The sequence below is a fragment of the Danio rerio genome, chromosome 25, assembly GCF_052040795.2.
Source record: "Danio rerio strain M-AB ecotype USA chromosome 25, GRCz13ab, whole genome shotgun sequence".
NCBI classification, from domain to species: domain Eukaryota; kingdom Metazoa; phylum Chordata; class Actinopteri; order Cypriniformes; family Danionidae; genus Danio; species Danio rerio.
The window spans coordinates 25,048,810-25,075,000 of record NC_141045.1 but is presented as its reverse complement, the minus strand read 5'-3'; the positions used below and the strand labels follow the sequence as shown (position 1 = coordinate 25,075,000).

Here is a 26,191-nt window from a genome sequence, read left to right as displayed (position 1 = left end):
TTTTGTTAAATTAGAAAAAAAATAAATAGTCTTCGAGGTTCAGTGATCAAATTTTCTAACATTCGGTTGCCATTCCTGGAGCATGTCAAATCTCTGAGACTTAAGGCAGTTACTGTAGAGTAAATGGTTGCCATTCTTGCACTTTTGATTTGACCTGTGGCTTCCAGATGAGTATTAGTGTTGATATAGCACAAGCATACAACTCATTCTTGACATAAAACCACAAGTTTGAAGAACATGCCACCCCCAGCCTATTTAGTTTGAAATATTTTCCCTTTTCTTTCTCTTTTATTTTCTTTTATTATCAAAGTTTATTTTACTTAATACACCACGCTGTCAACCTCAACTTTCGTACTGACCTGTTTATATGCTTAATTTGAAAAATGAATCCACATCATATATTGTTTATGCACATCGTATACTGTGTGTTGCACAATATGAGGGTTATAGTGTGGTCTATTTTTTTTTTTTTTGATACATTTTTACCGTTATTTACTTTTTTTCTATTTGTACTGTTGTCGTCTTTTTTTTTTTTTTACCTTTGTTTGTTAACCGTCATAAAAATCCAATTTTTTTTTTTTTTTAAGTATGCACATTTTTTGTTTAACTCAATATAACTCCCATTTAAAAAGTCTGAAAGTTTTTTCTCACAGGCCTATCTAAAGGGTTAATTTTGCCAACTGATGATCGGCAGTAAAAACTTTAGGTTTTACCTCTTCCCAATGGGGATAAACTCCAACAATCAAGAATGCATGATTATTTGGTGTCAAAAACAGCCACGAACATAGTGAAAGGGTAGTCAATTTGAACAATACACAAAGGTGCAGACAAGGCTTTAGGCACGTTGTAAGCAGCAACTGACTCCACATGACTCACATGAGCAGCACAGCTCTACACAACTACAAACTTCATCCTGAAATGCAAAAATACAACAGTGTCATACTTCTAAATTACTGTTTGATTCAAGAACCACACTGAGCCTTGGATCCCACTGTGAAAATCCAGGTCAAGTTTGGCCTGCAACATATTTCAATCTTATTTCCTACCATTTTCTTGTATTATCAGAGGCTTGCTCAGCTCACATCATTGAAATATTAAAATTAATTAATAATTAAAAAAAATAAATAAATAAAAATATTAATAAATCAAATCAACACCAAAAAAAAAAAAGTTACATTTTATAAATTCAACTCTATTAAATCAATTAGATGAAGCACCAGGCAACACGGTCATGACCTTCAGCTGATGTAAACAGTGCCTTGTGCATGTGTGGCTTATCTTTTGTAAGCGCTGACGTCTTTTAAAGATAGAGACCTCCTTGTTGTTCAATCCTCTCGCCTGTGAGTTTGAGCTGCGCCCCACCCTTCACACATAAACACTCCACGCTCATCCCTAAACATGTGTGCTCACACCGCCCCACTGAAAGCCTTTCCAAGTAGGTGACTCAGAGGTAAAGCGACAAAACACTCCAAATTTTGAGGAAGTCCAAAAAAAGGGGGATGCTTTGTTAGCCGGTGACCTCTAGGTTACATTCACACCACTGGGACAATAAAGGCGGCAAGAAAGTCGACAAATAGCTGTAATGATCTATGAAAAGATCATTAAAATGAAATGATTCAAAGGAAAAGGCAAATAAAAAGATGAAAGATCAAATGTTGATGATGGATCAAATACTTAAAAGGCGGGCAGAACAGTAAATAAACGGAAATCCTGCAAGTACAAACTCTTTGTGAAGAGGCCCTCTTTCACAAAAACAAGTGCTTTGAAATTCTTTGGCTCTGATAATCGCTATGCAAACCAGGTTGGTTTCAAGTAAAACAACTTCTTGCCAAAGTGGAGGGTATCTTTGAAAAGTAGAAAGTGAAGAGGGGGATGTCTTTAATGTTTTAATGACAACTCTGTTGCTTTGTCTGGTTTCGTACTGTTTGCGATGGGACTGTGTCAAACGCAGCTCTGGAGTAGACAAAACAAGAAAGAAAACACACTCTTCCTTTGATCGCACAGGCACTAAATGTAGATTCAGGTGACAAGGATGCGTGCTGCAGATTAACGTCACAAAACACTCAAAGTAGTAAAACCAGGTAAAAAAAAAAAAACTTCCCCTGAGCACTTAGTGATAACATATTGTCCGATTTCAAGCGTGTGCGGTTTGGACAGAATAATAACTGAGGAACAAGGCTCCACCGTCACTGCTTTAGATGTATGCCCTGAGGTTCTCTAAAAAACAAAGCAGACTTTGTACTCTTTTCTTGTGAGGACTCCGATTAGACCCATTATTAACAGTCTGACTGCCTGTTTCGTATTACACCACAGCAATGTAATAATTATGGCTGTATTTCTTAGTGACGTTTCACAAACGTCATCAATAAAGACACAAAATGCTGGATCTTAAGCAGGCGAACGAGCTGTAAACAAATCTGAGAGTCTGGGAGCACCAAAGCATCATCTGGCACGCAACCGCACACCGAAACGTCATCCAGTGTTTTGTAACGAAATGCAGTGTTGCATCTAACCGGCCTGCAATTACAGTTAAGCTTCACTTAAGATGCTTTAATTCTTTGTGATCATCATGTGCAATCAGATCCCCACTCTGCAATTTACAGTCTCGAATTGAAAGGCATTTGTGCGGTTTGTCTGACACCTAGTGGAAAGTACAGCAACTATAATTGTAAACTGAAATTCCGTTATGACATGTTAAAAAAATAGAGGTAAAGTTGGTATTACATTCGCACATTTGGACTTTTCCCTTAATTATATAATTTCATAAATGTATTATTTTCAAACTCTAAACAGTGAAATCATATTGACAATCAAAGTACAACATTGTTCACAGTCAAATAAACAATGTTAATGTTGTTTTCACGTCACACTTGCAGGTTATTTCAGAGGAATATTCAAAGCGCTGTGGAAAACAATATAGGGAGTGTGTCACAAGTTGTCACTGAACAAATGTGTGAATATTAAACCAACTTTACCTCAATTACAAAAGTATTTAATACACGACTAGTTTCATTAATGAAAATAACAAAATACTTACGCCATAGAAATACGAAATTGCACTGTATCAGGTGGCTGTTCTTTTCCTGGTCTGACCAGTGTCATGTTAAAGGTAGGTCGGAATATTCTCAGCTGGGGGTTACCCAGTTGGTATAAAGGGTATCTAAACAAAATACAAAAAAAAAAACATATTGAACGGATTTAATTTCATTAATAGCTAAAAATCCAACAAATTACCGTAGCACTTGAATGAATGCATGCATGTATGGACTATTATATTCTTAGCATAGTCATATAACAACGCAATTGCTGTGATGATTACATGTCCCTAAATAAATAAGCAGCCTTAATACTAAAGTTTTCACCTATTGTAAAAGTACCATTAAATAGGAACGACGTGGTCGTTGTTCACATTTGTAATCAAGTACAAAAAATGGCACTATTTTCAAGGTGCTGCTATACCATGGTACGTTTCTACGTTAAAAGCAGGGGTTGTTATCGTTCAAGCAGGAAAACGTAATACATCGACAAATATTTGGAGTATTAATATTAATACAAAAATTCCAAGTATCATTTAAATGTATATACAAGTACACCTTGCATTAAGCTAAATGTAAGTTAGGCTAATGCAATTTTCACGGTTTAAATACATAACATCAGTAAAGATTTTACTTATTTGACGAACTAAAGAAACATTTTAAAATATCTCACATTATCCGTTTCGCCATAATCAGCAAATGTTCCGGATTTCTAGTTTGGTATGTGGTGTTTTGATTTTATTTTCATGTGCTCAATGTCCTCGAACACTGTCGTCCTCTGAAAACTGCGCAGACAGGAGTTTTGATTTTCAAAATAAAAGCCCTCCTAAATTTAAATATACAAGTACTGGAGAACTTTACCTAATAGGTGAACTAAACGAATGCAAGTTTAATGCCTAATAAAAATTATTAAATAAGTAAAACATAGTGTATTTATAAAGTAATTATTTATATTTATATGATTTTCTTAAATATTATGTGAGAACTTTTATTATAAAAGATTGGTCATTCCTTCATGTTTCCCCGTGTCACATTTATATTTCCGACTTATAAACAATCGGGTCCTCAATGCGTTCCTGTCATATACGCGTCACATTTCATTATATTATGCCAATGATAAAACAAATTGAACTGAAAATGCTAACTGTCCACCGAAAACATCAGCAATAAATAAAAAAATAGCGTAGGGTGAATTTGAGTAATGTGGGATACCTAAGCTTTTGTGTGTTTATATAAATACAATGTGATACAATGTGACCCCACTGCCCTCTGTTGTGCCAACCAATCCCGTCATAATCTTTGACCATCCTTCCCTACTTGCTCATTGATCAATTTAAATGAAAAAGGAACAAAATACTGTTTATTTTTATTGTACTTGCATAACGGGACCCTGTAACTTCTGCCAGAATGCATCGGCATGCACTAAATTCCAGGGGTTTCATTACCACGACGTAAAATGGGCGTGGCTATGTCGGTGTTTGGGAAACGCCCCCTTAAAAAAAAAAAACAATACTGAGAGGTCACCGATCATGCGCAGTACAGGTTCTTTTTTAGCGCGGTCATTTCAAACAGGATGATTATGGATAAAGAACCTACCGCGGTGGATAACGAAGGAAAAAAACAATCATACAGGTTATTTTTTTGTTGTTATAATGTTATATTTTAAAGATTTCATTAGCAAAACCGGCTGACCTCGTTTTAATCCGTTTTACTGTCTCTGGGCTTTTGTACTTCCATTTTAAACCAAATAATAATGGTTGTGGTAAGATTAACCGTGTTTTTGTGGTTTAAAATATGGTATTCAGACATGTTTAAACAAATAAATACCACATTTTCTGTAATAAATCGTGGTTAATTTTTCTTTCTCAATCTTAGTTAATTAACATAACTCATATTTATTTTCTATTTTTATTTAAAGTCATCATACACAAAACAACTGGGATCAGGACAGGTATCTGATGTTACTGTATATAAAAGTGATCATACATGTAACCCCTGGGATCAGGACAGGTATCTGATGTTACTGTATATAAAAGTGATCATACATGAAACCCCTGGGATCAGGACAGGTATCTGATGTTACTGTATATAAAAGTGATCATACATGTAACCCCTGGGATCAGGACAGGTATCTGATGTTAATGTATATAAAAGTGATCATACATGAAACACCTGGGATCAGGACAGGTATCTGATGTTACTGTATATAAAAGTGATCATACATGAAACCCCTGGGATCAGGACAGGTATCTGATGTTACTGTATATAAAAGTGATCATACATGAAACCCCTGGGATCAGGACAGGTATCTGATGTTACTGTATATAAAAGTAATCATACATGAAACCCCTGGGATCAGGACAGGTATCTGATGTTACTGTATTTAATATAAAAGTGATCATACATGAAACACCTGGCATCAGGACAGGTATCTGATGTCAACTAGTATAAAAGTGATCATACATGAAACACCTGGCATCAGGACAGGTATGTGATGTTAATATACATAAAAGTGATCATACATGAAACCCCTGGGATCAGGACAGGTATCTGATGTTACTGTATATAAAAGTGATCATACATGAAACCCCTGGGATCAGGACAGGTATCTGATGTTACTGTATATAAAAGTGATCATACATGTAACCCCTGGGATTAGGACAGGTATCTGATGTTACTGTATATAAAAGTAATCATACATGAAACACCTGAGATTAGGACAGGTATCTGATGTTACTGTATATAATATAAAAGTGATCATACATGAAACACCTGGCATCAGGACAGGTATCTGATGTTAACTAATATAAAAGTAATCATACATGAAACACCTGGGATCAGGACAGGTATCTGATGTTACTGTATTTAAAGTGATCATACATGAAACACCTGGGATCAGGACAGGTATCTGATGCTACTGTATATAAAAGTGATCATACATGAAACCCCTGGGATCAGGACAGGTATCTGATGCTACTGTATATAAAAGTGATCATACATGTAACCCCTGGGATCAGGACAGGTATCTGATGTTACTGTATATAATATAAAAGTGATCATACATGAAACACCTGGCATCAGGACAGGTATCTGATGTTAACTAATATAAAAGTAATTATACATGAAACCCCTGGCATCAGGACAGGTATCTGATGCTACTGTATATGATATATAAAGTATTTGACACAAAAGCCGTAGGATCGGGACAGGTATCTTAAGTTATAACAGTATTAATGTAATCTGAGAGGTATCTTAAGTTAATTTGTTTAATATAACATACACTGACTTCACATGAAACACCTGCGATCAGGACAGCTATTTAGTACTGCATATAAAAGGCATTTGACACGAAACCCCTGCGAATACGTACAGGTATCTGAATCTAACGGCTGTTTTCACAATCTGCGCATGATCCGTGACCTATGCAAATTCACAGATAGGCCACGCCCACCCGATGACGTAGTAGCGGTTACGCTGCACTGAAACCCCTGGAAAAAAGTGCCTGCCAGAATGCATCAGCTCATACTCAGCACATGTGAAAAATCAGATTAAAAAAAAAAACATCTTAGGGATTTCAGAAAAGTCTAAAATGTGGTTCTAATCAGTTAGACAGACATTGAAATAGAGAGCTAAAGTCAAAATTGCAAAAAGTGTCCCAGATAAACCGCATTCACCCCATCATAAGCTGGATTTAAGGTTTTCATGTTATGAATTTAGTCTATTCTTTTAATCCATATGTTCATTGTCTTTTCGGCTTAGTCCCTTTATTAATCTGGGGTCGCCACAGCGGAATAAACAGCCAACTTATCCAGCACATGTTTTACGGAGCGTATGCCCCTCCAGCTGCAACCCATCTCTGGGAAACATCCATACACACTCATTCAAAGTCATACACTATGGACAATTTCACCTACCCAATTCACCTGTACCGCATGTCTTTGAACTGTGGAGGAAACCGGAAAACCCGGAGAAAACCCATGCGAATGCAGGGAGAACATGCAAACTCCACATGGAAATGCCAACTGACCCAGCCGAGGCTCGAACCATCGACTTTCTTTCTGTAAAGCAACAGCACTACCTACTGCGCCACTGTGTTGTCCTAATCCATATATTGTTTGTTGTATTTTCTTAATGTTTTTTTATAATTTTTTTCAAGTGTCAGTGTTGTTGATATTGTGCATTATTATTGTTCTTGTTTTTAAAAAAAAGGAAAAAAAAAGATAAATCTGCCTTTAAGTCAGATATCCAACTTAAAGTGGTATTTTGAACGTTCTTTCCAAATATGGAATGCAGCAACAACCCTCAAACAATATAATTTAACGATTTAAATAATTTGAAAATAATTTCAAAGGGATAGTTCACCCAAAATAAATGACAATTTCTTTTCAAGTCAAGCTTGATTGTCATTCCGCTACATGTGTGGACATACAGAGGAAAGAAATGGCATGTCTCGCAGGACAATGGTGCTACATAAATTAATCTTAAATACAAACACAACACTGGATATAAGCTATTACAGAAAACTACTTATGACTAACATATACTATATAAGATACTACACATAAGACAGGCTATGATAGTAATTTTACATGAAACTGAACAATGTTGTGGGAGAGAGGTATTAAAGGTGAATATTGTGCCGAAGAGGTATTTAAAGATGAATGTTGTGCAAAATAGTTTAGCAAAATAGTGTTAAAATAGCTTATTGGAAAATAAATAAACTGAATTTGTATATTAAATAAAGCATGAACTTATACATTGTGAATACACTTTTAATGTGTGATGAGAACTTTTTATTTTTTTATTTTTTTTTTTAAATGTGTGTGGTGATTGAATGACAGTGGGAGAAAAGACATTTCAACAGTTTATTGTAAAAAAAAATAAAATGAAAAATAGCTTCACCGATTAGATTTTAATTTGATACTAGCCTTCCATTTATACAAAACACTCTTATTGACCTTCATTTGTTTGTTTTTTAAAAACATCTTTGAAGGTACAACATGTTTGGAAATGACATAGAATAAATGTATTTCCTTATCAAGCATTATTTACCAAGATTTTTTTTTAAAAAAAAAAATTCCCTCCATCTTGAACATGTTCTCAAGTGGCACTATTCATTTTCATAGAAACCACCTAAATAATTTTTCACACAAACTTTTTAAAGCAACATTACAGTGTTGTGGAGGAAATGACACTGACACTGTGCGACAGCTATATTGTGTATAAAAAAATATTATTGATAATAGTCTCACATTAATGGCTTTAAAATATTTTAATTATTTTAAAATGTTATTTTCAATGTTGAAGTTTGTTGAAGCAACAAGGTAAAAACAGTGAGGTTGAATAATATGAAGAAATTATAGAAATGTAATAATTTTTTTAATATGTTTTATTGTCAGTTTGACAAAGAAAGAGAAATTTAAACAAATGTATTATTTTTTGGATATATGATTATATATTCATTCATTTTCTTGTCGGCTTAGTCCCTTTATTAATCTGGGGTCACCATAGCGTAATGAATGGCCAACTTATTTAAGAAAGAAGAGGTGGTTTGTCAAGCCCACTCATCCGAATGTAGCACAATTTAAAATCCACAATGATTCCAAGGGACATGGAGCGATTAAGAAAGTGTTTTGAGTTTCTTCTTTTGAACACACTATGGATGTCAATGCTTAGCTACAGATTTCAATTTCTTCAAAATATCTTCTTTAGTTTTTTACAGAAGAAAGAAACTAATAAAGGTTTGGAACTACTTAAAGGTGAGTAAATGAGTAGCCCATTTTACAAATACGTTCAAATAATACACAAACAATTTTGGCCATATTAATAATACTTTGGAATTTTATATTGGTGGCTTTGCCCCTATATCGTTGACTGTACAAATATGTACAAGCTGATTTTCACCAACAGGGGGCGCTAAAGTCTAAGTTCAGGCAGGTAATCATTTTTTTTAGGAGTCACACGCTCACTATCTTCAATTGTAATATGTATGTAGACTAATATATCGTACACAGAATTCACTTTTGCGCAGTTTTAAACATGAATTAATGAAGCTGAACAATTAGAATTACACAGAGCACCAAATTTTGAAAGTAGCTACTTATTTTTAGCAAATAAGGCTAAAATTAAAAATAATCAGCAATATAGGGATAGCCAAGGACCATTTACCAAAAATTATGTTTGGAAGTTTAGTAGAAACTGGATAGTGTAGCCTACATTTTGATGAAAACACTTACAGTTAGTTTGACCACAAAGTATTTATTTATTTATTTATTTATTTATCATTTATTCATTTTCTTGTCAGGTTAGTCCCTTTATTAATCCGGGGTCGCCACAGCGGAATGAACCTCCAACTTATCCAGCACGTTTTTATGCAGCGAATGGCCTTCCAGCCGCAACCCGTCTCTGGGAAATATCCTTAAATTTTTTACATTAATTTTTTGTCATTTCACATTATATTCAAAACTTAGTAAAATGACAACCAATCTCTCTAAATTAACCGTTTGACTTTCATTTTAGGTACGTTATTATTAAAGACAAATTACTGACATTTGTGTTTTTTATACAGGGAAATTACAGTATTATTTATAGAGTATTTTTTCTGTTGTTTTAAATTATATTCAAAAGTTCGTAAAAATTACAAACATTATCAGTAAATTAACGGCTTGACTGTTATTTTATGTACTATATAAGTAATGACAAATTACAGCAATTTGTCTGTTTTTTACAAAAAAAAATTGACATATTATTTAGAGTGTTTTTTCCTGTTTTTAAGTACATTTAAAATTACATAAAATTAAAGTAATAAATTGTAATTACTTGCTCTGTAAAAAAAAAAAAAAAAAATCGTAAAAAAAGGTAAAATGACTGGCAGCTATGTCTGCCAAATAAAAACCATAAAGTTATGGTAAAATTTCTTTGTTGAAAAAAAAGTGCAAAAAATAATAAATCTACAGATATTTTCAATAAAATGTTTACAGAAAAACACTGTTATTTTACAGACTTTTCCTAGACAATCACTATCAAATCCATTTAATAAAGTAACACACCAAGAGTGCTCACATACACCTGTTTCAGATTCCGCTGATTGCACACACACAGTCGGAGGATCATTATGAACTAATTACATGCACTTTAAAAGCAGCACAGACGCACGCAATTGCTCTTGTTATACTGCTATTGTGAACATTATGATGCGGTTCTCTTCTTTTGCCTTGCTTTGTTTGTTAATTGTTTACGTTGTTTGCTTCCGGGACTGACCATTTGCCTTTTATTTGACAATGACTCTGGATTCCCTGCAAAATGTTACATCTGTTTGCCCCTGTGTTGACTGTTGCCTTTGCCTCTGCACTCATTTGTCAGCGTCCCCTTCATGTTACAGTTCCATTTCATTTAAGATCTGTAACTGAATCATTCCATATAACTTAAACCTCTACATAATTTACATAAACACTATTCAATAAGATGTAACAACTGTAATATTTAAGTTGAGAATTTTAATCAGTTGTATCTCGTTTGTTTTTTTCAAAATTTTTTGATCCAAAATAAAACTTTTAAATTACGATCATGAGCATGTCTTGGCATGTTATTAAAGGTGTTTAACTGTAATGATTTAGGTAATTTTTTTTTAAATAACATTGTTTTCTCTTGAACTTTTAGTGTAGTCACTTTATTGATGATGTTTGATTATAATAATCTAGGAGAAGTCTGTAAAATAACTTGTGTTTTTCTGTAATCATTTTAATGAAAATATCTGTAGATTTATTATTATTTGCACTTTATTTTAACAAAGACATTTTACCGTAATTTTATGGTTTTTGTTTAGCAGCCGTATAGCTACCAGTCATTTGACCTTTTTTTTGTTACGATTTTTTTTTACAGTGTACCCAATTCACCTGTACCGCATGTCTTTGGACTGTGGGGGAATCCGAAGCACCCGGAGGAAACCCACGCAAACGCAGGGAGAACATGCAAACTACAGAAAGAAACGCCAGCTAAGCCGAGGCTCGAACCAGCGACCCAGCGATTTTCTTGCTGTGAGGCGACAGCACTCCCTAAAATTTAAAAATGTTACCTTTAAATTAAAAAAAATATGACACGTGTCAAAGTCTAATGTAATTTTCACCCCATCCAGCAAGTCACATCTGCACAATTAAAAAAATATATGTTCAAAGGTAACACTTTACAATAACAGTACATGAATAATGATGTATTCATATGTAAACTAAACATTACTTTATTATGAATTAATGATGAGTTAAGGTATGCACTAATCGTGAATTAACTTTAAGTACAACATGAGTCACATGAGTTCATGTGTAAATAACGACTACCTTAATTACTTGTTAGTACATGTTGTTAATTAATGTATTAATTAACATTTAAGTTTAGGCTAAATGTAACCAACATGAACTCATGAGCTGTTAATGTATAGTTATGTCATGACTTTACTTGGAGGAGCACATCACTATTAACTCATCCTTAACTACTTATGAACTCCTCTTCATGTTGATGTTGACAGAACACTTTTCTATTGTTATTCAGTGTAAACTCACTAGTTGGACGTGCATAAGGACTTCATGAGTAGTTAAGAATCGGTTAATGATGATGTGCCCCTCCAAGTAAAGTCACAACATAATTATACATTAACATATCATGAGTTCATCATGGTTAAATTAAGCATAAACTAATGTGGTAATTAATACATTAATTAACAAACAATCATGAACTAACAAGTAATTAAGGTAGCCATTATTCACACATGAACTCATGTGAATCATATTGTAGTTAAAGTTAATTCATAATTAGTGCATACCTTAACTCAGCATTAATTCATAATAAAGTAATGTTTAGTTACGAACACGGGGAGAACATGCAAACTCCACACAGAAATGCCAACTGACCCAGCCAAGGCTCAAACTAGTGACCTTTTTGCTCTGAGGCGATCCTGCTACCCACTGCGCCACCGTGACGCCCTTATAACTTTTTTTTTTTACCTAATCTTAGTGCTGTGCTTGACACTATATCACCAACATAGTCATAAATCAGTTGCAGAATTAAACTGGTATTCACTTTTTAAAAAAAATCCTGTCTGACCATTTTCATTTTGTTAACATGAAGGGCACCTCTGATGAAAATAATTTTTTGGAAGCTGTTTAGACAGAACTGTGTGTAGGTACAAAATAGTGTTTCCACTGTGATATTGGAGGTAATATAAAGACACTACGTTTCTTTTTTTTAATTTCCTGGAGCTAAAATAAGATTCAAATCCCTTCCATTTTGAGTCCCACCGCAACGTGACAAAGAAGTGCGGTTTCTCTGCCCACTGAATTGATTGTCAATCGTATATTAACATATCTCCGTAGTAATGTATGTACAGTAATTTCCACAAGACAGGACATGCACAAAGCAACTAGAATTAAAAGATCTGTTCAGCTCTCTATGATCTTCAGTCATCATCAAATGGGATCAAGAATAAGATTAAAATGTTTTTAAAACAGTGCATGTTTGTAATGAATTACATCAATTTTACCATCTTTATCACCACAGCCATGTCAGTACAATTATTTTAAAAATGCTTTAATGCCGGTTTGTGGACGTTAAAACAAGATCATTTTGTACATTAACATAACGGATACAGCAGTGGATATTAATTTGTATCCTGTCACATTTGTCATGCAAAAATGGTGAAAAGTTAAACACATACACTGTGTGTGCATGAACTTTGTAACTTTGTATTGTGTGTGACTCATCGAAAGGCTTCAATAAACTCCACAACAAATACATCAAATAAGCATTGAGAAAGTTCCTACTGTAGGAACTTTCACAAAAGTTACATGACATCTGATTCCTTCATGTCTGTCACTGTGCCGTTTATCTGACACAGACGAGGTGGAGATAGTGTGCGGGGAGAACTTGCATTTAAGGCAAAGGCAACAAAAACAGGTTCATTGTGCTCAGATCAGAAAATTCTGATATTCTGAAAGCTATAATAAAGAATCTGATGGGTGTTTTGGGCTGAAACTTTACAGACACGTCCTGGATATGTAAAAGACTTATATTAAATCTTTAAAAAAAGTGTTAAAATAAGTGCCCTTTAAATGGAGAACCATCCAGATTAACGACAATATAGTATAGAGTCACAATGACCTGATTTACTTGCCGGTTGCTAGTTTTTCACTTTAAAAACATATGGTACAAACCATAAAAGTAATTGCTAATTTTTACGTTAAACTACCGTAGTTCATTAATTTATAAAACTGGCAACCACAGCTGCCACTTTTTTACTGTAAATTTGACAGATTTTTACATTGATACAGATTTTTTTTTTTTTTTACATTGATACAGATATTTTTACAGACACTCAAATTGAACTCACGAAGTATTTAAAGCACTTCATTTTATCCAAATTTCGTTATGTTAAACCCTTTTCCAAAATTGATTAAATTTAGATTCTCCTTTAAATTCTACAATAAAACATTTCAGCATGACAATGTGAAAGAAGTATGTTCAAAATTATTGCATTTGAAAACATTTGAAAATAAAACATACCCTTGTACCTTAGCAATGTTAATTGTAACTTTTATTTATCAGAAATCAATTAGAATTTTCAGCAAAGCCAAAAAATGCAACCTGGTCATTAATAAATTTACTTATCAGCTACCTGAGGTATATTAGAAAGAGCTCCTAGGTTTGGGACAGTTTGCCAAGGTTCTTGTAATTGAATCACAGTGCAAAAGTGCCTTGTCAAGGTGCCAATGTTTAGCAAAGGGTGGGCTCGGGTGGGTTAGAGGAGAAGTACTCATGCAACCCGACTCCTCTCAACCTTCAACCAAAGGTCTGTTCACACACTGTTTTCCAATGCTGCCATTTATAGATTGGCCCATGCAGTTTGTTTGTGACTGAAACTGATGACTGTTCAACATGGGGTAAAATCCAAAATGATCAATATCACTTCTTATGATATATATATATATATATATATATATATATATATATATATATATATATATATATATATATATATATATATATATATATATATATATATATATATATATATATATATATATATATCATATATATATATATATATTTATATATATATATATATATATATATATATATATATATATATATATATATATATATATATATATATATATATATGTATATATATATATATATATATATATATATATATATATATATATATATATATATATATATATATATATATATATATATATATATATATATATATGCCAATTATTTGCATTACTATTAATAATTATTTAATCACTTGTTTGAACACTACAAACGTGCTTACAGTATAATATTTGCATGAAAAATCAGTCTGCACAGTAAAATAGTCATGCAGGCAAAATTTATAATAGAAGATAAATGAATAATTACTATTATTTAAAAAAGATTGGGGTTAACTGTGAGTAAAGATGCCAGGAGTGCAGGCACAAGAAAAGCTATGGAAACTTTCCCAGCTCAAGTTATATTAAATATCCAAAAAGGAAAGGGGAAATTGTAAATTGAAGATCCAGACAGGAAGATGGAAAAGTCTTTTTCGCTTAAAATGAATACTTGGGCTTGTAGAGGTCTGCTATTTTTTTTTCTTCTTTTGTCAAACAGCATTTTATATTTCCTTGAGGGACGGCCATGCCACTCATATTTTCCATTATTGCATTGACTGGGATATTGTGTTACATGAATGTACATGAAAAAGATCTGCAACTGTAAAAATCAAGGTGGTCCAAAACATTCCAGCAGACTTGCTCCATGAGAATAAATGGATGCATTTGCAGATGCAATGAATTGAGCACTCCAGTTCCTTTAGTGAGATTGTACTTCATATTTATAATATGCCTGCTTTATTGACAAATAAATACAATATCAAATATAATATATATATATATATATATTTAAAAAATCTGCAAACATTTATTAATCTGTTTGTTTGCTTGTATTTAGCACTTGAATCAATAGAACACAACAAACGCAAAAAAAAAAAAAAATATTCTAAAAATAATGTTGATATTTTCTCAACTGAAAAAAAATTGTCATTTTATTTAAAGGAAAAATAATCGCTATCACCTAACAAGTAACTATGACATTTAGCTCAGTAAATTCATTTGTTGTTATTAATAGTTATTGAAATACACTACCTTGCAAAAGTCTTGTCGTCAATCCCAGTTGTAAGAGCAACAAATAATAACTTGACTTTTAGTTGATCATTTTGAAAAGTTGCAGAAGGTAGATTTGTCTGATGAATCATCTGTTTGTCTGATGAATCATCACAAATACTGCAGAAGACCTACTGGAACTTGCATGAAAACAAGATTCTGACAAAAATCAGTCAAGTTTGGTAAAGGAAAAAAATATGGTTGGGTTTACACTGAGTATGGGGGCTTGCGAGAGATCTGCAGAATGGATGGCAACATCAACAGCCTGAGGTATCAAGACATTCGTGCTGCTCATTAATACACACCACAGGAGAGAGCAAATTCTTCAGCAGGATAATACTTCTTCTCATACTTCAGCCTCCATCTGAAGTTCCTAAAAGCAAAGAAGTTTAGGTGCACCAGGATTGGCCAGCCCAGTCCCCAGTTTGAACATTATTAAGCATGTCTGCAGGGGTAAAATGAAGGAGGAGACTTTGCCATTGCAGAGATGTATGGATGCAGTCTTCCAAGCTCATGGGAGTCATACACAATATTTGTTCTTTTTCCACTACAACATGAATTTCTAGTCTATACTGTACATTATTTCTGTTAATTGACAATATTTTTGTCTAGGTAAAGTCAGACTTTACTGTCTTAATTAAATCAAAGGCAAGGCATGATCAAAATAAGTTTGATAAAAATAAGTGTAATCTAGAGGCCTTTGCCTTTCATATAAGCCACTTCTGATACCAAATAACCAACTAGAAGTCAAGTTAATATTTGCTGGTCCTAAAACTTGTATTGGCGACAAGACTTTGGTCAGGTAGTGTAGTAGTTTGTTTTAGGTATAGGATTATGAAAGTAGAACAAGATTATGTAGAATCTGTGCTTTTTAAGTACTAATAAATAGCCAAAATTTAATAATATCCCAATTATAGATTGGCCCATGCAGTTTGTTTGTGACTAAAACTGATGCATGTTCAACATGGCAAAAAATCCGAAATGATCAATATTAATTCTTATGTTATAATTATGCAGATTAATTCATGTAATTATGCACGATGTCTCTAAATATTCTATAAAGTTTAAAAAACAGACACAAAAGCTTTTAAATAATGATTAAAAAAAGCTTAATAAAACATAAAACACTGTAAATATAACTATATTCTATAATAAAGTTTAACAAACATTTTTAGGTTATGTAGAATAACTAAAACAATTTGCTTGAAAAAAAAAAACAAAACTGTCATATCAATTTTTTTATTTAGTTTTTTCTACAAATAAAACTTTCATCATTAGACAACACAAACAAGGTTAGAGTCATGTGAGGATGTCTGCACAACAAAGTTGAGGATCAAATAGCAAATTATTTAGAAAATCATCTTGCAATTTAAGGTTGAAACAGGAACAAGATAAATATGGAAAAGGAATCCACATTGCAGTGCTCACTGAACAGTTTAAGACTCAGCAACAATGTGTCTGTGTGTGCTGAGTCTAAAGTCTGTAAATATTAACGGAAAATTACACACTGAAAAAAGTGTTGCATGCAGAACTGTTGCAAACAATTTATTTGTGTTGAACTTAAACAAACAAATTAAGTTTAGTAATGTTCAACTTAATTTGTTTGTTTAAATTAAGCCCAAATAAATTGTTTACAACCTCCTAACGTAAAGAAATTGAGTAAATCACAGGAAACATCTTTGAATCATTTTTTTCAGTGTATTACTCTCTGAAAATGCAAAAAAATAAAATAAAAAATCCCTAAAATAGCGTAATTACAAAATACAAGTGGAAATTTAATGTTAGAATTTTTATTACAGAAAACATCTCTAAAACAACGTTGGTGTTGTATATTACACTACAAAAACCTTCTGTTATTTTACATTTGACTTATTTCTCTATCTACTGTCTTAATACATCATATTATTGCAAACGACTAAAATGTCCATAAAATTCACTTTGGTAAACTGTAGAGTTGAAGTTTCAACATTAAAATTCGACAGAGCAGAGATCAAGGTCTCATAATGCAAATCACAACAGTAAATAAACAGAAAACACAAAATACAGTTAATTAACAGATTTTTTTTTTCTACAGTGCAGATATAATCATATTTATTTACTATAAATGTATACTACCGTTTGTTTTTCACTCTATCCTCACAGTCCGTGGAAAGCCGACCCTGCCACCAATCATTCAAACTGTTATTTATAGCACTTCTCAACGGAGTCGTATAGTTGATGTGTAAATTGAGACTCTTCCTTTGGACATGGCCCCAAAGCACGCTAAACTCTGACCCTGAGCCAGGGCCACTGTAAAGTTGAACTTGGCATAATCTCACACCAAGAACAAACACACATCTGAAGACAAGAGCAAAAGATGGTGACCTTTTCCTTATATTTTGAATCTACTTCTAGGTCCAAATCTAAACATTTCTTTAAATAAGGCAGATAAGTTGAAGTAAAAATTATGACAGCCAGTAGTCAGCTGATAGGTGAAGCCGTTTAGTGGTTGTGTGATTATTGGAGAAGAGTGAACAGCGAAGGTGAGGTTCCCACAGCCTTATCCAATGACCACGGCTCTGCCAGCAGAATCCTGAGGTGCAAAAGGGCTGACTTACAGAATCTGAGCCAGTTGCAACTAATCTTTCAGGCATTTAGGCTATTGGCCTCTTCGACACGTCGGTGATTCACTGTCAAGAGACATTTTTCTATGTGTTTTCTGGGAAAGCAAGAGATACAGTTAGACATGGAGGTATGAAGAAAGAAAGTAAGAAAGAAAGAAAGAAAGAAAGAAAGAAAGAAAGAAAGAAAGAAAGAAAGAAAGAAAGAAAGAAAGAAAGAAAGAAAGAAAGAAAGAAAGAAAGAAAGAATGAAAGAAAGAAAGAAAGATGGATGGATGGATGACTAGGCATACAGATGGACAGAAAAATGAATGAACAAGCAAAAGAAAGATCAATGGATGAATAGATGGATAGTTAGATGTATACATAAAAGAAAGAAAGAAAGAAAGAAAGAAAGAAAGAAAGAAAGAAAGAAAGAAAGAAAGAAAGAAAGAAAGAAAGAAGGAAAGTAAGAAAGAAAGAAAGAAATAAATAAAGAAAGAAAGAAAGAAAGAAAGAAAGAAAGAAAGAAAGAAGGAAAGTAAGAAAGAAAGAAAGAAAGAAAGAAAGAAAGAAAGAAAGAAAGAAAGAAAGAAAGAAAGATAAATGAATGAACAAAAGAAAAAGAAAGACGGGCAGACAGACAGATGGACAATTAACAAATAAATGAAAAAAGAAGAATGGATGAATGGATGGTTAAATGGCTGACTGAAGGAAAGAAAGACAGACAAATGAAAAAAGAAAGTAAGAAAGAAAAATTAGCAGACAGATGGAAATCAAACAAACAAACAAATAAAAAAAGAAAAGATGATTGGATGGATGGATAGAAAAAAGAAATATATAAAGAAAGAAAAATAAATAAATAAATATGGTCAACCAGCCAAATGAGTGAACAAAAAAAGGAAAAAAAAATAGATGGATGGCTAAAAGAAAGAAAAAAAAGATCGCATAAAAGAAAGAAAGATGAATAGACAAATAATGAACAAAAGAAAGAAAGAAAGAAAGAAAGAAAGACGGGCAGACAGACAGATGGAAAGTAAAAAAAAGAAAAAAAGAAGGATGGATTGATGAATTACGGGCTGACTAAAAGAAAGAAAGATGGACAGACAGACAAATGGAAAAAAGAAAGAAATAAAGAAAGATGGACAGACAAATGAAAGAAAGATGGACAGACAAATGAAAGAAAGAAAGAAAGAAAGAAAGAAAGAAAGAAAGAAAGAAAGATTTTCTGATTTTTTATTTTCACAACACTTTATTACAAAAACATTAATACATTATTCAAACAATCAGCTCACAAAAAAAGTGTGGAAAAAGAAATAAATTAATCCAAAATGGGAGCAAAGACCAACTCATTTTCATAAAGCTCACACAGAGCACCGGCATAACACCACATCAAGTCAAAAGAAGGAAGATCATCCATAGCTTTAAAAAACCTAAAATCAACAAGAATTCTTGATTTGACAGAATTACCAAAAACTGCCAACAAGTTGTGATTCATATTTCCTTCAATTTTTTGCTTTCTCGTACAATATACTGCCATCTTAGCTTGTCCTTTGTCTCTCTGCAAGCAGAAAGGGCAGTCATGACCAACATCAGGATTTAAAATTGAAATAAAAGCATTAACTGCAGCGGCACCATGCAAAATTCTCCACTGTAAATCTCCATGTCTTTTAGCTAATGGTGACTTGTACAGTGATCGCCATTGAGGGTGCTCATCCTCATTTAACTTTAAAACCTCACGCCATGGAGTGTCCACTCTATTGTTCAGACCCATTTTATTAAAAACTTTAACACATGTTTTATATAAAACCTTCCCAGAAGCTGACTCTTGCCCAATTATTATTACATCTTTACAATGTAAAAACACCCCTTCACAGTTTTCTAAGTTGGGAGATAATGACAAAAACGGGAAAAAATCATTACAATTTGGAACAGTTAACCCCTCATAATAGTCCTCCAACAACCTGATCTCTTCAGTTGTGAGAGATGCCCTCCATTGTTCAAGGAGTTTGGAAAATGTCCGTTTAGAATGTAGACCCAAATGTCCAGCAACTGCGTCAGCATTTTTAAAGTCTTTTCCAGCTGACTTTAATAAACACCCAAGAGTTGTTATTTTAGCCGATGAGAGAATTTCGTTGAGTGCAGGAAAAGATCCCCTAAAGGATATGTCCATACGTGAACCACAGATTAAAGGTTCTTGTAGCAGCCAGTGTAAAGACGTTGTATCTAAAGGTCTGTGCACAGTAAACAAAGTCCATATCTTGAAGATATTACGGTAGAAGATTGGAAGTTTGGATAAATCCATCCTTTTAGGATTCAGCCAAAACAAAGTTTTCTCAATGCCCACATTTCCGAAAGACTGCATTAACAAAAAGGTTATAGATCTCCAGTTTGCGTCCAATGGTCCATTCAAAAGTCTCTGCACAAACTGAAGCCGAAAAGCTGCTGTTCGGCTCTGTAAATGCACAAGTCCATGACCTCCTTCTTCCTTCGGCAAATACAACACAGCTTTCGGAACCCAGTGTAGCTTATCTAAAAAGAAATCTATCAATATTGACTGAACTTTTGACAAAAGATTAAAAGGAGGATCCACACACATTAGCCGATGCCACAAAGATGATGCCAACAGATTATTAATTATCAATATGCGGCCTCTATAAGACATATTTGGAAGTAAAAAATTCCATTTACTAAGACGGCCTTTTATTTTTTCAACAACACCTTCAAAGTTTTTTTGTACAACTGCTTCATTCCCTAAAAACACTCCCAGATACTTAAAACCCTCTCTGGTCCAAAGTAAACCATCGGGGAGGTTTGGTTCTCCATTTAACCATTTTCCGATTAAAATGGCCTCGCTTTTAGACCAATTAACTTTGGTAGAGGAAAACTCCTTGAAATCATTTAGCAATTTTAACAGCAATTCAACATCATCTTGACAACTAATTAAAACAACAACATCATCTGCATATGCTGACAATTTAAACACAATTGGACATGATGGAACACATAACCCGTGCAAATCTGCTCTTAATTTATTTAAAAAAGGTTCAATTGCTAAAACATACAACATTCCGGACAAAACACAGCCTTGCCTTACACCTCTAAAAACCTTAAAAGGAGCACAACAGTCACCATTAACTTTCAAAATACTCTCAACGTCACAGTAAAACACCTTCACCATTGAGATAAAACTTGAACTAAAGCCAAAAGCCTCTAGAGCATCCCATAAATACTTATGCTCGATGCGATCAAAAGCTTTTTCCTGATCAAGCGACAAAAGACCAATATCTAAATTAAGCTTTTTGCCAAGGTCCAGAACATCCCTGATAAAGGATATATTGTCAACAATACGTCTACCAGGTATACAATATGTCTGGTCAGGATGGATCACCTGCTCCAAAACTGCCCCTAATCTGTTTGCCAGGACTTTTGAAAGCAATTTGTAATCATTGCACAACAAACTGACTGGTCTCCAGTTTTTGATGTCGTTCAGATCTCCCTTCTTTGGCAGTAACGTGAGAACTGTTCTACGGCAGCTTGTGGGAAGCCGCCCATAGGCCAGGCTTTCTTTGAGCACCTCTAGTAGGTCCGGACCCACATCCGGCCAAAAAGACTTATAGAAGTCAATCAACAACCCATCAAGTCCAGGTGCTTTCCCACATTCCATGCTTTGCAGGGCCTCCTCCAACTCCTCCAGAGTTAAGGCCTTACTGATCTCAGCATTAGCCTCTTGGGACAGCTGAGGCAAGTTTTCAAGGAAGACATTAGTCGTTTGTTCATGCATAAGATCACTTTTATACAAATGCTCATAAAAACTCACCTCTCTTTTTCGATTATCAGAAGGTTCTGACAACAAAGATCCATCTTCTGATTTTAAAGCATGTATAAGCCTTCTTTGTCCATTTTTTTTCTCTAAATTAAAAAAGAATTTAGAAGGTGCATCCATCAACTCTATACTCTGATAGCGGGATCTGACCAGCGCTCCTTGTGTAACGGTATCCAAAAATTTACCTAAAATATTTTTCTTTTTATTAAAAGAGTCCAAATAAGCCAAATTAGATGTGCTGTCAACAAGCATTTGAAGCTCTACCAGCTCCTTCTCAATTGATTTTATTGAACGGAGAATGTCTCCTGTGACATTAAGAGTATATTGTTGACACAGCTGTTTGACCTGTACCTTTGCAACCTCCCACCACTGCTGCAAACATTGAAAAGAAGTTTTTGTATTTCTAAAATTCTTCCAGAACTCTCCTTAAAATGCTTATCAGACAATAAATTACTGTTAAAATGCCAATACGCACTTTTTGATTTAATAGACCTTTGAGATATAACACATTGTAACAAACTGTGATCAGAGAAACCCACTGGGCAAATTGAACAGCTTCTAAAAAGATTAAACTGGTGTTTAAAACAATAAAATCTATCTAATCTTGCTAGTGAAATCATATTTTCACGAGCATGAGCCCAAGTATACTGTCTTTGACTGCCATTAAAATTCCTCCAGACATCAACAATTTCATGGGTTTTTATTAATTAAATTAGACGCTTCTGTGAAGCCATGTGTGGTTCAACATGATTCCTATCAAGCATGCTCTCAGTACAATTAAAATCCCCCCCTAAAAACAAAACTTTGTCAGTGTCACAATTACTTAAAACATTACTCAACGTATCAAGGAACACCATCCTTTCTAAAGCATTAACTGGAACATACACGCATATAAAAATAAAATTATATTTTTCAAACTGGGCATCAACTTTTAAAAGTCTATCTTTAATGACTTCATCCACCTGATAGGAAACAGGAACAAAGCTCTTAGAGAACAGAATAGCAACCCCACTGCTAGTTGAATTCAAATGACTTAAAACGGATAACCCATCAAATTCCTTACCCCAGTCAGAACTGTTTAATGCATCACTATGTGTTTCTTGAATACATAAAACATCAATTCTCTTTTGTTTAATTATTTCATCTATCTGATACCTTTTCCTAATATCTCTAGCCCCATTTACATTAAGAGAAGCCACAAAAACCTCCTCCATAGAAAGGAAAGAAAGGCAAAACCAAAAATACCCCAAGCAGAAAAAAACAGAAAACAAAAAAAAGGAGAACGTATTTATGTGCTGTCATTACTGAGCCTTGGTTGGGCATTAAGTTTGCCAAGCAGTTTTTCTAGCCGATACACCTCCTGTTTATTGAATCTTCCCTCACTCCTAAAAAGCTTAGCTTTTTCCATGAATTGCATTACATCTGGGAAATATTCCTCAATTTTTACATTTCTGGCATTTTTTGTCACTTTAAGAAATGACTTTATGTCGTCCACAGTGTAAACCCGGCTAGAAAAACCGCTTAATGGCAAACTGCACGACACACTGCATTTTGAAAAGTCGCTCTTACTCTCAGTTTCGGATTGACTCAGATCGCAATTATCCGTCTTTTTTGCCTGTTTACCTGTATTCTGTTGTTTTAAGCGTCTCTTTTGAGACGTCTTAAAAGCACTGTCATCTAAATCCATTTCCAAATTCAGATCCTGTTCTTTATTGAAAGACGCTTGCTCTCCGGTTGTACCCGGGTCACTGCTATTGCGCAATACATCCATACATAATACACTGTATAGGCTGTTCATCAACCTGTAACGGCCTGTCTCCTTCCACATCAACCACATAATTTCTTCTCTCATCATTTTTATCAGTCATGATCACCTCAGCTACTGTCTGTGGTACAGTTTTCTGAAGAAGACCTGTGCTAGGTGTAACCCCACCGGTTCTACAACACCCAACCCGCTCCGAGCTGGGATCAAACTGACTACCTTCCGCATGGGAGTCGGTTGCTCTACCAAGGAGGCTAAAGACCATGGCCTCTAGCGTCTGTCGCTTGAGCACCTTTAGAGGTCAGAGGAGTGAGGTTTACCTGCACAGCCCCTACTGGCTGGCCTCCGTTACACTCACCCCCCTAAACCTCACTCCCATCCGGGCACCAATGTAACCCCACCGGTCTTACACCGCCCAACCCGCTCCGAGCTGGGATCAAACCGGCTACCTTCCGCATGGGAGTCGGTTGCTCTACCAAGGAGGCTAAAAACCATGGCCTCTAGCGTCTGTCGCTTGAGCACCTTTAGAGGTCAGAGGAGTGAGGTTTACATGCACAGCACTTACTAGCTGGCCTCCGTTACATAGGCGCAATACTAACACTTGTCACAGCGGCTATGCGATTCTGCATCTCAGAGTAACGCGCATCAGCAGGTGAACGATTTTGATCTTGCTGCTGGTTTAATCGACCGGGGCATGAGCGAATTAAATGACCCACTTCCCCGCATGAAAAACACTTCATGCTGTTTGTAGTCACAAATATTACGCGATTAAATTCGTCCTGACGAAAGTTTAAAGCCACGTCTAATTCATCTAAGTTGTCCTGCAAAATCATATAGGCGTAACGCCGAAAAGACAAAACATGCTTTAACAAAGGCAACTTGCACCCGATAGGAATCATTTTTATCGGGGAAACAAGTTTGCCATAGCAAGAAAGCATTCCGGTCAGCACCTCGTTCGAAATAAAAGGTGGTACGTTGGACAAAGTTATTCTTTTAGATGGGGTGGACAGCGGAAGCACTGGGTTGAAAATTCCACCAATAACTATTCCACTTTTAACCAACTGATTTGCCAAATCAACCGTCTTTACAAATACTACAATCGCATTATTCATACGAGATGCTGACAGGATGCTTGCAGTGCCCACAACTTCACCTATAGCCAAACTACACTCCTCCACACTAACAGTGGAGTCCACTTTGATCCCATGACGCCATGTTAGAAAATCAAAGCTCCAACTCCCTGTCATAGCCATTCTGACACGAAAACCGAGAGCAGATGCTCCGGTATAAGTTTAAATAATTCTTTTCTCAAACTAATGAAGCCAATAACTTTAAAAAGACGAGAAAAAGGATAGAAAAAGTAAATCTTTTGTACCTGTACACACGCCAAACGCTCACACACAGCTCCGCCCACTCATGCAGCACATGCATAACAGAAAGAAAGAAAGAAACAAAGAATGAACAAAAAAGAAAGCAGACAAACATATGGAAAATGAACAAACAAATAAAAAAAGAATGATGGATGGATGGATGTCTGACTGAAAAAGAAAGAAAGATGGACAGACAGACTGACAAATGAAAAAAGGAAATAAATAAAGAAAGAAAGAGTGTGTCACAATCACCAGCGATCTAAAAGATCGCTTGTAAACACGCATATCAGATAGAACTACAAATCTGCCATTATATGGACTACAAGATCCAGTAATGCACTGCACACGCACACCGGTTCCTAATCCTGGCTGATTGCTAACACACAAAGCTGAAGCTGTTTAGAGCTAATGACATGGACTTTAAAAGCAGCACAGACACACACACTAACTGCTGAGTCTTGTTAAGTGTGAACATTACGACATGTTTTCCTTGCCTTTTCTTGCTGTGTTTTTACCCTCACCTTGTATTTATGTTTACGTTGCCTGCTGTCTGTCTGTACTGACCATCTGCCTGTTTATGGGCCATGACTCTGGATTGCCTGTATCCATCTGTTTGCTTCTGTGTTGACTGCTGCTTGCCTGACCATTCTCTGCATAATAAACCCTGCATCTGGATCCACATCTTCCATTGTCAGTGTCCGGCTTTAGATTACAGAGTAATGGGCAAACAGATGGAAATCTAACAAACAAACAAATTAAAAAATAAGAATATTGACATATGGATGAATGGATGGATGGATGGATGGATGGATGAAAGAAAAAAAAGAAAGAAATATGGACAGACAGACAAAAAAATGGACAAAAAAAGAAAGAAATATAGATAGATAGAAAGATGAATGGCTAAAAGAAAGAAAAAAAGGACAAATGGTCCCACAGAAAATAATCAAACAAACAAAAAAGAAAGATGGATGGATGGATAAAAGAAAGAAAGAAAGAAAGAAAGAGAGAAAGAAAGAAAGAAAGAAAGAAAGAAAGAAAGAAAGAAAGAAAGAAAGAAAGAAAGAAAGAAAGAAAGAAAGAAACTGATGCTGATCCATCCATCCATCATTACTAGACAGTGAAAGTCCACCCACTTATCCCCATTCATTAGCATTCAGTGCTTGCCCAATTGCAATCCTTCACAACATGATAAACCCAGCAGGCTTACAGTATAGAAAATAGAGACTACCCACATGCTCTCGGACAGGTTTTGTCATGTTACTCACCAAATTCTATACCAGCTTCTACTTACCTGTTGTCACCTGTCCTTCATCTGCCAGCACATATAAAGAAAAGTCTTATAATCTCAAGTACTCTTTGTATTTCATCTGGTTAGTTTAAATAATACCCATGTGTGAATCCCCAGTCTGTCTCCACTTTCAGCAG

General features: G+C 34.6%; 2 protein-coding genes across 2 annotated transcripts in view; one reads left to right on the top strand and one right to left on the bottom strand.

Annotated features, from left to right (window-relative positions):
• mrpl23 (mitochondrial ribosomal protein L23) overlaps positions 1-3,791 on the bottom strand; it is a 41,329-nt gene extending 37,538 nt beyond the window's left edge. Inside the window, 2 exon segments of the mRNA NM_001002052.2 lie at positions 3,038-3,160; positions 3,709-3,791. Coding sequence (NP_001002052.1) covers positions 3,038-3,160; positions 3,709-3,725 — 140 coding nt within the window. The 5' untranslated portion in view covers positions 3,726-3,791.
• LOC147837707 (uncharacterized) overlaps positions 1-26,191 on the top strand; it is an 838,558-nt gene that overhangs the window by 480,015 nt on the left and 332,352 nt on the right. The gene's annotated exons all lie outside the window — the stretch shown is intronic.